Genomic DNA, 15,445 nt, shown 5'->3' with positions numbered 1-15,445 from the left:
ATAATCAAGCTCAGAGATCACCAAGGCCTCCAAAATCTCATATATTAGTCATAAAAGACCTGAAGATCTGTTCTTATTCAGGTCTTCCATGACTAATATATGAGATTTCACAGATTTTTGGAGTAAAATATGTGAAAAATCTGTCTCTGCGATGACATTGATAGCACTAGCACTTAGACTTATATACCGCTTTACAGCCCTCTCTAAGTGGTTTACAGAGTCAGCATATTGCCCCCAACAATTTGGGTCCTCATTTTACCCACCTCAGAAGGATGGAAGACTGAGTCAACCTTGAGCCTGGTGAGATTTGAATTGTTAAATTGCAGGCAGCCGGCTGTCAGCAGAAGTAGCCTGCAGTACTGCACTCTAACCACTGCGCCACCATGGCTCATGATATGCGTAGTTACAACCCAGGGATTTCTTTTGAAGGAATCAGTCAGAGAAAAATATAGTGCATTTTATATATGTTTATATGTATTTTTCTGAAAATGACTTGGTTTGTTATCCTAGTAACTTATTTCTAAGCACCTGTTATGTTTTCTTATTTCTTCTAGAAATAAGTATTTCTTCTATTTGTTTCTTTCTTCTTGAACAAGTTACTTTTTTCAGTCTCACAGCTTTGCACTTGTAATATACCAGAATAATTTTCAGAAAATATTCAAGGTACAATCTAAACTTGTTAAATGTACTATGTATGTACAGTCCAAATAATTGAAATCCACATAAGTTTTTCTGTTTGCTTCCTAAAAACCATTCCAGTGTTCTTTAAAGGTACTGTATGTTAGAAAAACATAATTTTTCTAAAGCCTCTTATTTGTTATGTAGAAAATGACAGATTGTGCATTATTTTTGTCCCTTTGTTTTATGTACCAATTGAAGTACCATAATGCTTCCATAGACTTCATTTTAGAAACTTTGATTAAAGAGCTGAACACTAAAGATAATCATTGCAATTTACAGCAGCAAAAATCTGACTTCAGTCTAATGACTTTTTAGAGAAGAGAAAAACAAAATGGCTCTATAACTTACTGTTATAGGTCACAACTATATGACAGAAACTCAATAAGTTTCAAAGAGCTGTGGTATATTGTAGTTTCAAACATTTAATTCCCCAAAGTGTTATTATGAATGTCTGTGTTAATATTTTCAAGACATGGGTGAAAATTGAAATGTTCCTATGTATATAACTCTCCTACTGTGCAAATGCGTAATAAGAAAACAGCATTTTACTTTTGGAAGATTACTGTAAGAATTAAGTAAAAAGTTTATAGAAATAACTTTTTTTTTAATAATGTGGTTTTACTTTGCATGCTTTGGGGCCAAACAGCTGAGAACCTGGTAAAATATTTTATTTATTTTTAAAACTGCAAAAGAAGAAGGTTCCTAAAATAGTATATGAAACAAAACAAATACTGTTGCATATAACATGCTACTTTAGGAGTTAATGTAAACACTCTCTGATGTGATTAGTGTCTATCTAATATAAATTTAACAATTAAGATTTAAGCTTAGTCATACTGAAGTTTTCTTTAACAAATTTCCCTCTAAAGCGTAGGATTTGATTTCCCTCTAAATTTCCCTCTAAAGCTAGCAATTGAGCCAAGGTGGCGCAGTGGTTAGAGTGCAGTACTGCAGTTACTTCAGCTGACTGCTAGTTCAGCAGATCAGCGGATCAAATCTCACCGGCTCAAGGTTGACTCAGCCTTCCATCCTTCCGAGGTGGGTAAAATGAGGACCCAGATTGTTGGGGGCAATATGCTATTTAGTATACTGTCTTTGGTGTAAGCCGCCCAGAGTCCTCGGAGAGTGGGCGGCATAGAAATATTAATAATATTAATAATATTAATAATAATAATAATAATAATAATAATAATAATAATAATAATAATAATTTGATATTGTTGTAACACTTAATACAATTCAACAGGTTTGGACTAAAAGTGATATGTGATGCTATCCATTTTATTTTTGTACAATAATTTATGGATTACCATTGTATCTGAACCCATCAATATTCCAAACAGCCATCTTGGAAAAAACAGACAATAAATTAAGATAAAAATAAAATAAAATTAGTCTTAGTTGTTGGGATTTAAAGAAGACTCAAAATTTAATCAACATGTTTCTCTTTTTTAAAGGTAATCAAATGGATAATACTATGAAAGATATTACAGATGAATTCAGTCTGCGAGATACAATAAGTATTGGATCAACAGATTCATTTGTTTCAGCTGCTGAGGTATACTGAAGCAACATTTGCTGTCTTATTGTGTTAATTATCATGCACTTGAGATCTTGTAGTCAGTTAATTAATGGTTTCTGCTGGTCTTCAATTAAATTTCCTAGAACAAAATATCTTGACAAATCACAGATATGTAAAGATTAATTGTAATTGTATGACATTTAAACATTACAAATACGCATAACAATTTTTTCCCCATCCAGTTGTGTCCGAGTTTCAGAGACTGCCTGGGCAAATACCTGCAGTTGTCTTGGAAAGCTTTTTTTTCAGAATTCATTTGCCATTGCCTCCTTCTTAAGGCTGAGACTGGCTATGAAAGTAACTGGCTCAAGGTCATCCAGCTGGTTTTTTGCCAAGGCGGGACTAGAACTCATGGTCTCATCATTCCTTCTACCCTGATGCTTAAGCATTACTCAAACTGGTTCATAACAATTATGAATGCAGAACATACAACATAACATAAAACATAACAATTATGAACACATATAATGAAATATTCACAGATGCCATGCTTTCAATGTAGAAAAGCATATGTCTGTGGCTAGAGTGGCAGAATATGAAAGTTTCCATAAATTCATGGGAAAAATGCCTAATGAATTCTAGTGGATACTTATACGTGGATACTTATTTCCCTATTCTTAATTTATCTTGGCTCTGCTGCTTTTACAAAGTAGCATGTCTATGGTCCACGTGTTACCCTAACTTTTCTTTTACATATTTGATTTTCATAATGATCTGCAATGTAAAGTGGTATTAAAAAGCAGGTGCCATTCAAAAGACTACAAAGGTGTTATGACTCTGAAAGTAACTTGGTAATAAAACTATTTTTTTTTTAGCTTACAGAACACAAAGAGAGCCGAAACTATTATCACCTGGATTCACTTTGCCACTGCCCATTATATGAAGAAGCTTTGCGCATGGCAGAAGAAGGCAAGATTTATTCACGTGTCTTAAGGTAAAAATGTCTTTACATTTCTAAAAATCCTTATGGCAGAATTTCTGAAACATTATCAGAACTTATATTGATTGTTTTGAAATATACCTAAATTAAAATGCCTAAATTAAAGTGTGATTAAGTTTGAAATCTTCTTTATTTTGTGCGTAGGACTGAAATGTTGGAATGTTTGGGAGACAGTGACTTCCTTGCTAAGCTCCACTGTGTTCGGCAAGCTTTTCAGGTAGAACTCTTTGAGACACATTTTAAGTCATCTTTGTGCTACTTATGACATATCTCTGTTAAATTATTACATAAATTACATAGAGGAGATTTGTAATCAGGACCAAACAAGTTACATAATCAGTATTATGTAGCTTTTGCAAGGTACAGGTAGTCCTTGATTTATAACTAGTTGCTTAACAACTATTTGTTTACAATCGACCCTTAAAATTGGATTTATGACCTGGATTCAAAGTTCTGACATTTACTCCCTCTGTGGTCATATGACTGCATTTGGGATGCTTGGCAATCACATGATTTATGTGACCATGATTTATGATATTTTTTTCTGAAAACCAGCTTTTACTTCTGTTTCTAGCAAAAAGAGTTTAAAATGTTTACAAAGAAACTAACTAGGGTGTTTAGAAGGCTGGCTTAGTTCAGTAATCAGATGCTATTTATAGTTGCATCTTCGAATATAATTAATGTTGTTTAAATTTAGCCATTTTCAAAGAAGTTTAAAATATTGGCACATTTGGGAAAAGTTCTACCAATCGTTCCATTTCCCAAGCACATATGTAGGCTTTGTTTCCAGTCCTTAAGGTTGAAGTCTCCAAGAATTTCATTATTGATTGAAAAAAAAAAATTCTGCCATGGTTCATATAATAATTTAGGTACATGCTTATTCATGATTCTTGACAAAACTATATTTGGCTGGGGTCATACACTATGTTAAAACATAATCTGTGGATTATATATCACAGTGGTTTTATTCACACAACAAGCTAAGCTAAAACTGAGCAAATGACATGATGGCTTAGGGCATTATGTGAATACAGCCATAGATTTCATTCCCCTTCTTGATAAAGCAAGTTTACTCAAGAAGAAGATAGTGAAATTTCTCTGAGTAATAGGGCCAAAAATTTAGATGGATTTGTGCATTTGGTTTCAATTTTGAGTTCTAACATCTTTCACTCATTAATGGTTTCTTTTTCTTTAAAAAAAACAACAACAGGTCATTCTTTCAGACTCTGCAAATCGAATATTTCTTGCTGAAAGTGGCAGAAGAATTTTATGTGCTTTAATTTTGAGAGCAAGAAAGGTAAAACCTTTGTTGTTTTAATAACTGTATTGTAACAGTCTTGACCATTTAATGCCCTTATAACATGGATTAAGAAACAAGTATTCCTATTTTGGAAAAGTAGTATTCTCCTGTGATTGTTCATAAGAGTTTATGGCTATGCTTTTTATATTTTCCAAATGTATTGTTTTACATGTCATTTTCTAAAACATGTATACAAAGTCAGATATCAGAATATAGTATGCCTTATAGTGGAGATACCTTTTGACTTACAAATAAATAGTGATGTCAATTTTAAGGCAAGGATGAAAGAATCCATATAATATGCAAGTTCTTCAGAGTTTTCTGTTTTCCTTTACAGAACCCAAAGAAATTTGAGGAAGTATTTGATGAAATGATCTCTTTTTTAGAACAAGCAGATCAATGGATTCATACTGAAATGGAGTTGGCTGCTTATGGGGTATGCTTTCAATTAAGTGTTTTAACTTTTTTTTTTTTGGCCCTAGATAGCTATAATTTCCTTACTGAACTTTATTTTGTTTATATTTCAGGAACTCTGTTATTTTTATCTAGTTTATTTCTTATTTTATGTTTACTAAGTTTGAATAAACAATTTGTTTAAAAATCACCAGGATTTTAATTGTAATTTATAGCATGGACTTGTTAATGGTTTTTCTTTTTTTATAAATGTGCTCAGTATCTTTTTAAAAATTTGATCCTCATGTAGGTGAAACACTTAAACTTTTATGATGTTGTTTTGGACTTCATATTAATGGATTCTTTTGAAGACTTAGAGAACCCACCCATGTCTATACAGAATATAGTTAATAACCACTGGTTGAACTCCTCCTTCAAAGAAACTGTAAGTCCATATTTGTTTCATTCCATGATTCAGTACTGGCAGGAGATATCTACATATACTGACATCAGGCTGGGACCCAGTTTGTGGAGAGAAGTATTTTTCAACTTTTTAAAGTATAGATAAGAGGCAGTCTCTGTAGGGTTTAAAAAGCATTTTAAGTAGAATGAATAGGATGATGGCATTTCATTGAAAGAAAGTGGGATATGATTCTCTTGGATCCCCCGAGAAAAGGGTTGGGGTGTATTGCTTCCAAGTAAGATGAGTCATGCTTTGAATGAAAGCTTATTATAGTGCTTTCCTTTTCTTATGTAATGTTTTCAAAATTGCTATGGTTTATGTTTTCTTAGTTGATTTAAGTCTCTGATTTTTTTCATAATTTAGGTCATATTAATATCCAAGTTTGAAGGAGTATAATATTCAATAATTTGATATGCTCCAGGTGAAGAAATGCCACTAGACATCTTACATAATGATCTAAATAACTGTTTCTCTTCTCCTTTTTGTTATGTTCCAAGTCAGTTAATATGTCCCTTGTTCGTGATTTAAGAACCAACACCAGAACTATGTATAATCAGCCTTTCCCTATATTCTATATTCTATTCTATATTCTATTCAGTATTAGATCAGGTTAAAGGGTTGGGTTAGTGTTACGTATAGACTTAGGCAGGTTAAGCACCCACCCTCTCCATTACCTATGGCTGATGGAGAGAATCTTATATTTGGATGCTGATAGCAATATTTTAACTAGATATATATCAGCTAAGGATACTATGTAGTGGTATTTGAGAATGGCTTAGAGAGAGAGCAAAAAGACACAGCTAAGAGAATAGTCAGTTAAAAGACAGCTGAGTCTGCGGCAGGAATGTGGACAGGGCAAGAGACTCAGAAAAAACCTTCCCTAGTTTCTTGGGCTTTAAAGAAAATGGGGAAGAGATAATTTTCAGACCTACAAGATTTTATTAATGCAGCATTACAATAAAGAAGAATTAGCTCATCTGGTCCTGTTCTCTGTCTGGTCTAACTTATAAGGCTGGTCTGTTACTACCTTCATGGCAACCATGGCCCTCTCTCTATATATATATATACATCAACGTGACATTAAGAACAAATCCCACTTTAAATTTTACTTTCTCAATTGGACAGGAAGACAGCATGATGAATATGTCACATTTAACATTACTGTTTTATCAAAACAGTTCGTTTGAGATTTAAGAGTGCAATAAATAGTCTACTAAGGGATGTAAGTATTTTTAGGGTAGTTTCAACTTTTGATATGTAGCTCAAGGGGGAAACATAGAATATATTGAAAGAAAATTCTTTTTGGATTTCATTAAGCTCACTATTGAACCTATTCAGTGGGAGTGATGAAATGAAAAATAATTTTTATTCTTCACCCATCTTCAGTTCTCTTAACATTGTTACTGTTTTGGATTTTAGCTCAAACAGAATAGCTGCTAAAATTTTTGTAGCATATTGTGACATGTTTGCAAGACATATTTGAGAACATAATATTTTACAGGCGCTATAGCTTAGATTCCACAATACATACACTACATTACAATTTGGAATGTCCAGATTGTTGCATGTTGCAGTTTTAAGGGACCAAGAATAAGGACAATTTGTCTGGTACTTTGTTGCTCTGCATTTTGCCTTCCCCTGCTTATTACAGCTAGGCAAATTATGATTAGAGAGTCTGTGAGATCATAGACTCCTCTTTAAGAGACAGAGTATTGCAATCCTATTAAGGAACATAGTAGTGCCATTTTTTTTTAGCCGAGCCATCATCAGATGTAGATGATCATACTGTAATAATTATAGACCATTGGTTAGCATTTCTTTTCTTGGCAAAGAGTTTGATTATTTTGTAGTCCCTCGGGATTCTTTCTTATCCTCTATGGTATTTATTATTTCCCCAAAAGTAATTAGTTGAAATTACTGAGAGATTTACAGATTAGTATTACAGGTAGTCTTTAATTTATGACAATTGAGCCCAAAATTTCCATTACTAAGCAAGACATTTGTTAAGTGAATTTTACCCCATTTTATGACCCTTCTTGCCATACTGTGTTTCCCCGAAAATTTATTTATTTATTTATTTTATTAAAATTTTATACCGTCCTTCTCCCGGAGGACTCAGGGTGGTGTACAGCCAGAGATAAAACCCACAACAATATAAAAGTTAAAAGACGAATTAAAAATATTAAATAATTTGGTCGAAAAAACTAAAATAAAGACAACCCATTAAAATAACATTAGGCCAGCCCTGCTTGGTGAAACAATAGCGTTATAAAACCCTGTCTTATATTTTTTTGAACCCTGAAATAAGCGCTTGGCCTTATTGCCATGCACTTGAAAGCCTGATTGGGTTTATTATCAGGGGATGTTTTATTTTGGGGGAAACAGGATAGTTGTTAAGTGAATCACTGCAACTGTTAACCATGTTAACTATTAGTGACATGGTTGTTAAGTGAATCTGGTTTCCCCATTGACTTTGCTTGTCAAAAGGTCACAAAAAGTGATCACGTGAACCTGGGATGCTGCAACTGTCATAACTGTGAGACATTTGCCAAGCATTTTAATTTTGATCGTGTGACCATGGAGATGCTGCAATGGTCGTAAGTGTGAATAATGGTCATAAATTACTTTTTTCTGTGCTGTTGTAACAGTTGCTAAATGAACTGTTTTAAGTCGAGAACTACCTATATTGATGTATGGATGGTATATTTCACGTTCATAGATTGAAGGCATTTTGTGGTCTCTTTTTTTCACTAGGGGTACAACTTTCTGCATTTTAGCCTATTGGTTGGTAGTCCAGCAACAAATCCACATGGATAGAGATTGCTTGGCTTCAGTGATCCATTCTTTAATACATCTCACTTCATTTTTACAGAGCATTGTACACGAAGCTACCTTTGGAGATTGTCCACAAACTGCAGATGTACAAGTCATGGCATCAGGAACTGCGACTGGAACTTGATGTTCCAGTCACAGTGAATCATCACTGGCATTTGGCCATTTCTGGATCCAATTCTAAATTCTGTTTTTAAATCCTTCGCAGCATCTTCATACATATACCTGAGCTCTAATAGCAGTGGTCCAAAGGCTGTAATATACTAATAAAATTGAGATTAATTTCAAAAGTATGCCATATGTTAGATTGGGTTAGAATTTGAACCCTATTTTGTTTCCATTTTTTAATCTAGAGTATATTTCTTTGCCTCTCAGATGCCTCTTCATCTGTCTTGGAAGCAAGTCTGACCTGCCATTGTTATCCGTTCATTCCTTTCTGTGCCAATCCAGCATCCAGGCTGCTGAATCAGTGCAAAATCTAGCTTACTCATTCTTGTTATTTCCTTTCCTTTCTTTCTTCTTTTTCAGAGAGATACATGCACCTTTTCTTTCTTGACTTTGTCTCACTTTGACTTCTACTGTTCAGTTCTTTCTGTGTTATTTGTACTGAATCTAATTTCTCTGCAGTTGACAGAGTTGTGAGCTTCACCATATTGCTCCAATTCCAGGAAGAGGAACAATAAATATGCTATATATTTTCTTCCTTGCCTGTTTCATTTGACCAGACTGGCTAAGATCTAGTAAAAAAATGGGAGACAATGGCTATTTGGAATTCTCTGAGAGGAAGTCATACATCTTATAGTGTGCAAGCTTTCATTCTGTTTTGAATAGTTTTACTTTCTTTTATTATATATTTTGTTTATGTCTGAACTGGTTTTGGCCAGTCTCATTTTACTTCCTAGTACTTAGAATGTTGTAGTACATTCCATTAAAATTCTGCTACATCCTACGGGAAGTAAAAGTCTAGATTTGCCATCTGTATACTGTATGATTCCAGTCCTTATTAGGACAAAACTGCTTAGCTTTATCAAAAACTATTTAAGCTATGCTTTTTCTTAGAATAGGTTTTTTTTTCAATGTAGTCAAAACAAAAGAATTTGGTTATATATTTTTTATGGTTACAGATAGTTCTTGTTCAGAAACATAGTGTCATATAAATATGCAGCCTTCTTTAAACACTGAGATTAATGACATATTTATAAAAAGTTTTAAAATTTATGTATTTTAAAAGATATTTTCTAAAAATATTTTTCTAAATAAGAAATAGCATAGCATGATTAGGTATCTGCAATTGGAACAGCTAAGAATGCTCTAAATAAGCATTATTAATCCTATCAATATTGATGAGTTAATGCTGATTAAAAGAATGAGTGTAACAAGAAGCAAATTATGTACAAACTGTGCAACATTTTAATTAAATTAAAAGAAATTAAAGAACAAAGTTCCTAATCTTTTATATATAGTAAGACAGATGTATTTGGGCATGTTCTTTACAGTACATAGTTCAGAAACCATTATTCCTGTTTGGCACACTGAAACTTTCTGTGGAATTGGAAAACTGGCATTAGAATAGTTGCACTTTGCTAGTTGGACCATACTTCTTTTAACTAGCCTCCTGTTTTTTAAAATGCTTAAATCTAGATGCTGCAAAATACTGCACTAGGAGGTAGCAAGCAGTGGATATTTCCACAAGAAAAATTATTGTGGTGCCAGAAGAGATAATAAAGAACTATTGCATAGTTGTAATATTGCATTGATATTATATTGCTTTATTTCCCCTAATGGCACAGGAAAATAATATTTCTTTGCAAAAACCTGCCTGCCTGGGAGTTCTTTTGAGTATATCAGAGCAGGAGTGGGTTCTACTTACCTTTACTACCAGTTCGCAACGGTGTCGCATGCACTTGCTTTGCTCGCATGCGTGCTCTTCTGCGCATACGCAGAAGCATTCTGATGACATCGGGATTGGTGGGCGGAGCCTCCTGCCAGTTTTATTACTGGTTCTATAGAACTGGTGTGAACCGGGGGCAGCTCACCACTGTATCTGTTTCATTTTCCTACAATCCCCAAATAGAAATTATTTGATGCATTGTAAATACAGTAATATAAGCCTGAGATCACTGCTTGGGCCCTTATTTATGTTTGTTCTATTTTGTTTTGTTCTTTATTGTACAAAAGCTCTTTAAAATACTTTGTTATAGAGGTATACTTTTTACATATTTGACTTGAACACCTTTAGCTTTCTTCTTGCTTTTATTTTATCTTGTTCTTTCTTAAATAATGTGCAATATTAATTCATTTAGAGCATAGAACATAAAATAATATGGTTTAAAGAGACCTTGGAGGTCTTCTACCATTCGAGACAAATGGCTGTCTCTTCTTGAAAACCTCCTGTGATGGAGTATATTTATCATACATATTCTTCTGGTTTCCCATAATAAGAGATATTTGGAAGCTTGCAAACAAATATTTCCTGGATTGGTGTTGTTCAGTTTATGTTTGGGGAAAAAGGTGTTCGAAGGAAAGTATTTAAAATAGATCTGTGCAGTAGAATTAAATGGGTAGATAGGAAAAAATTAAGAACTAATGTAAACAAATCTAATATTATAGATGACAAAAATGCTGCTCAGGATGCATTGCATTGTTTTCTCCTTTTAAAGTGCTGCTCATGTGTTTTCCAATGTGCATTCTTTCCCATAGAATATAACTGATGTGATTCTATTGCATAAATAGCATGGCTTTTTCCTGTCCAATGGCTATTGAAAGGGATGTATGAAAGAGCCATGTAATTACCTTTTCCCGTGTACCAACAGTACTCAAATAATGAACATGTCTGCACGCATGTTAATTGAGGCAGGCTAATTGCTGGTTAACATGCACAGCACCATAATGTCCCAATCTTATGACTTCTTAATTGTGGTTGATGTGTTTTTATAAAGTTAACCACAAACCCAGCTCTGCTTATTGTAACTGGAATTTCAAACCAATAAGTAATCTGAATTTCAAACTTTGATTGCTACTCAAATGACTAGCCCCAGATTCAGATAACAATGAAGAAAGATAACAACAGGAAAGACATTGTTGTTAAAGAACCATGTTGCACATTGGAAAGATGTCAATGCATGCATTCCAGGTAGCTAACCAGAATGATCAGATTTTGGGTATCAACTCTTTCTGGCCTTGCCATGGATATTATTAGTTGGTGTCTGTACCTAAGACTTCCTATTCTGGATGCAGAAATATCTTTCAGCTTGTACACTCTATCATCCACCTTTGTAATTTTAGATCAGATTATAAATGTTTGCTGCTATCACAACGATACAGGTAGATTGTTAGCCACCAACTTACATTAACTTTTAGAAAAATGCTAAGGTGCATGAAGAAAGCAGGGAAAATGAGATGCAAATAGTATATTCTTAGCAATAAATACTGTACATTTTGTAAAATTATTTAAGTATATATTATTGCAAATTAAATATATTTTAAAGAGGTAAAATTGTTTTATATTTTATTACAAAATTATTATTGTAATTATACAACGTTTCATGCTTGCAAGTAAATAAACAAACAAAATATCTTACTTAGGCTGTGGCTTCAAGTTGTTGGTCAGTCCTGAAGCAAAAAAAGCAACAAATGAAAGTAAGTAGCCTGACATTTTACATTAGAAGACGTCTGTGCAATGCTATACATTTGTTTTGCAATGCCAATTGCTATTTTAGGACAATCTGTAGATTATTTAGCATTATTTGTGTATAACTATAGAATATGGTAAATTATTGACTTCAGAATTATGAATAAAAAGATAGTAGTGCCTGTTCTTGAACCATTTTTAATATAATTTATCATATGTGAAGTTACAGTTGAACTATAGGCAAAAAAAAAAATCTCAATAGTCTCTCCAAAACCAAGGAAGATCAAACATGATTAGTGTTTGGTAAAGAGATTACTGGGGCTGTAGACTAGATCAGAAAGTTGTTGTTTTGTTTTTTTAAATCACAGAAGAAGGAAGTGGCAAACCCTCTTCATGGACATGTCATTTGGCCGCTTGGAGATGATTTTAAGTTTATAAGAGTTGCAGGTTTAAAGATGTCACAAATCTTTATACTGAAGATGGTAGGGTATGATTTGCCTTTTCTGTACCAATTATATCTTTAGGTTCCTGATGGTTTCTTTGCACATTTCTATGCTGTTTGTGAACATATTAGCCCTGTTCTGGCATGGGGATTTTTAGGTCCTAGAAATTCGCTGAATGAATTATGCAGCTACTTCAAGGTGTGTGGCTTTATTTTATCAAAAGTTTACTGAATACCAATGAAAATAAAGATGAACTAGTAAATGTTTTATTAGACATCCTGTTTTAACCAGAACCTTTTAATTTTTTTGCATTTATTTTGCTAGAATCAGATTCTTTATTTCCTGAAAGATATTTTTGACTTTGAAAAAGTGAGATACTCATCAGTGGATAATTTAGCTGAAGATCTTCTGCAATTGCTAATCCGGCACACTAATCTTTTATTGGTCTACTTTGGAGTAAATGGATGTCAACACCCAACAGCCAGTGATCTTGTAGACGCAAATGTACAATAAATTTCTGTTTTTATTCTTCATGTGAGCATTTTTTTACCTTTTTCTCCAACAAGGAAATTTAATATTGTTTCTTTCCGAGCAAGTACTCCAAAATCTACGATATTGTCAAATGTGGCCTCAGGGAGGTTTAAAAATATACATATAATTGCTTAAATTATTGCTGTACATATCATTTAAAATGATATTTCAATTGTCCTTGGATTTATACGTAACATGTATTTTTAAACTATTACATGAATATTATTTGCGGGGGATACTTTGTTCAGATTTCTTTGTGATGAAAGTGATACAAAAATACATGTTATAGTAAATAAGTTCCTCCCAGGTTTACAATGTATAAATTAGGTAGTACAAAGCTTTCAAAAGCTCTACCTGGTAATGTATTTGCCAAGATTTGCACCTTTTTTGTCTTAACTAATGTGCAATAAAAAAAGATATACGGTGACAAATGATATAGTTTTTGTGTGTATAAGCTATAATTTATAGTGTAGCAACTGTATCAATGCATTTGGCCTTGGAACAATATTCTGTGAGCACTGTTGTAAAATTTAAGAGTTAATATTAAGTTTTTATGTAAATTATGATGTTTTACATTGGTTGTATTGCATAAAATCAGAGTCTGGTGAACCCTCGGCAGTTGTTTTGAGTAGTTAATAATCTCTACCATATTTATTTATTTAGTAAATGTATAGATTGCTAAATATATAGATAACTCTCTGCAGAGCTTTTAAATTTTTATACATACTATAAATAAATCCTTGTCTAATTGAATCTATTATTTAAAGTATATTTTTAAGGAAAAAGATGTATATTAAAAAGAATAAAAGAGTGAAAGGGTAAATACATGTTCCATTACAATTTTAAATATGTTTGTCTCTTTTTAAAACAACAGGGATGCCAAATTAATACCTTTAAGGTCTAGTTTGTGTGTCGTGCATAGATATGTTTTGTTTGATCATGGTTTATTGTATTATCCATAACTGAGTATATGAAGCTGTAAAACATGGTTTATTAAGCACAATGGCCAGATTCACACAATACTCCAATCCTCAATCATTCCACATTTTTATTTAGATTTAGAAGGATAAATAAGCCTAAATGGATGCTGTGATTGCTCTCTGAAACAGCACTAATCCTAGCGTTCAGCCAGGAAGCTAGCTATTGACTGTTTTGCTCTGTTTCATACATGCATAGTGTAAGTGTTTATATTGTAGAAGTTTGTTGGATTGGATTTTCAAGAAATCCCTTGCCCAGTTCTGCCTTGCACTTCTCTGTCCCAAAATTAAACATTTGATTTGAAATTTATCAAGCATTGAGATATCCTATCAGTTGAGTGTGTTCTGCATATTTATTGTTTTATATATTTTTATTACATAAACTTGGATAGTGATATTCCCTTGCATGAAGAAACATTCAATTCTACCCAGTCAGCACGTAAAAGTCCTAAGATACTGTAGCTGTCTAAAAATTGTGAATATATGATACAGGAAAATGTCATTTGAGTCTTTATATTATGTAATACTATACATATTAATATTTTCAGTATTCTTTTTCTGTCTATGTAAAAGCAAATCAAGATAAGTCAATCTTTTTCCAACTGCAGCAATTACAAGACCATTCCTTTTGCAAAAATGTAAAATGTGCATTTATTGCAAACTGCCCAGAGTCACATAAAAATGACATATAAATTGAGCAAATAAATAGATAATTGACAGAATCTTAATGTTTGATTAGTGGTATCTGAAAAGACATTAAGTAAGTGAAAAATTTGAATGGGCAGCTAATGGAGGCAGCGGCAGGAAAAACAAGATTAAAAAAGAGATCCTGGCTTAAAAGCAAACCAGAGAGAGGGATCTGTGGAAGTTAAGGCCATTGAAGAGGAAAATGGGTCAAATTCCACGAAGCAGGAAAGGGAAGCTGAGGCTGTTGTTGAACGATAGCATATATTTATGGCATTGTTTATATATGTATTTTGTGTACCATGATTTCATGGTCAATTTATCACAAAGAAGGACACACCATTCTTTCTCTGGTCATAGTAGCTCAATAATAAGGGAGTAATAGATGTAACAGTGCAAGTTAGTAACTTTCACTGAATCCTGGGATGATTATTACTATTTTTATTACAGGTAGTCCTCATTTAGCAACCACTGTCAGGACTTGCAATTTGGTCACTAATTGAAACCACAACTGTGCTTACAAGTTGACTTCAGCTTTCCTTCACTTTACAGACCCCGCGGAGGTCATCAATGTGAGGATTGATTTCAGAGTGACTTTTTCCATCACTGTCATTAACTGCAAATGGGAGCTAAATGAGGCAATTGCTACATGAGGACTCCCTGTACTGTTTCATGCATTTAGGGCTAAACACACTGGCATGATGTTAGATTAAATAAACCCAGACTCAAATTCTCATTCACATTTGGAAGTTCACTGACTGTTTTGGGATTAATCACTATTTCTTAGCCCAACCTACCTCACGGGTGTTGTGGGGATAAAGCTGGAAGAGGAAATGGAGTGTATTCCAATGTGTGCATCTGGAATTAACTACAGGGTTAGTTATTCCAAAACATATATCAGCATTAGAAGTATAATGTGTTGGTTTGATATCACACCTCAGGAAAACAGGTTATGTAAATTCTTGAATGAATAAACATTGCTATTAGT

General features: G+C 33.2%; 1 protein-coding gene across 1 annotated transcript in view; it reads left to right on the top strand.

The window, feature by feature from the left end:
- Positions 1-12,778, top strand: part of MIGA1 (mitoguardin 1) — a 33,973-nt gene extending 21,195 nt beyond the window's left edge. Inside the window, exons 7-15 of the mRNA XM_070939441.1 lie at positions 2,139-2,239; positions 3,079-3,197; positions 3,348-3,420; positions 4,414-4,500; positions 4,841-4,939; positions 5,207-5,341; positions 11,777-11,830; positions 12,347-12,463; positions 12,590-12,778. Of these exons, the coding sequence (XP_070795542.1) occupies positions 2,139-2,239; positions 3,079-3,197; positions 3,348-3,420; positions 4,414-4,500; positions 4,841-4,939; positions 5,207-5,341; positions 11,777-11,830; positions 12,347-12,463; positions 12,590-12,778 (974 nt within the window). The remainder of the gene's footprint in view (positions 1-2,138; positions 2,240-3,078; positions 3,198-3,347; positions 3,421-4,413; positions 4,501-4,840; positions 4,940-5,206; positions 5,342-11,776; positions 11,831-12,346; positions 12,464-12,589) is intronic.
- The last annotated feature ends 2,667 nt before the right edge of the window (positions 12,779-15,445 follow it).

The sequence above is a fragment of the Pituophis catenifer genome, unplaced genomic scaffold (genome assembly GCF_029215685.1).
Source record: "Pituophis catenifer annectens isolate HBS135680 unplaced genomic scaffold, rPitCat1.0.hap2 SCAF_3, whole genome shotgun sequence".
NCBI lineage: Eukaryota > Metazoa > Chordata > Lepidosauria > Squamata > Colubridae > Pituophis > Pituophis catenifer.
Note: the sequence above shows the minus strand (reverse complement) of the source record. Positions and strands in the feature narration are given on the sequence as shown.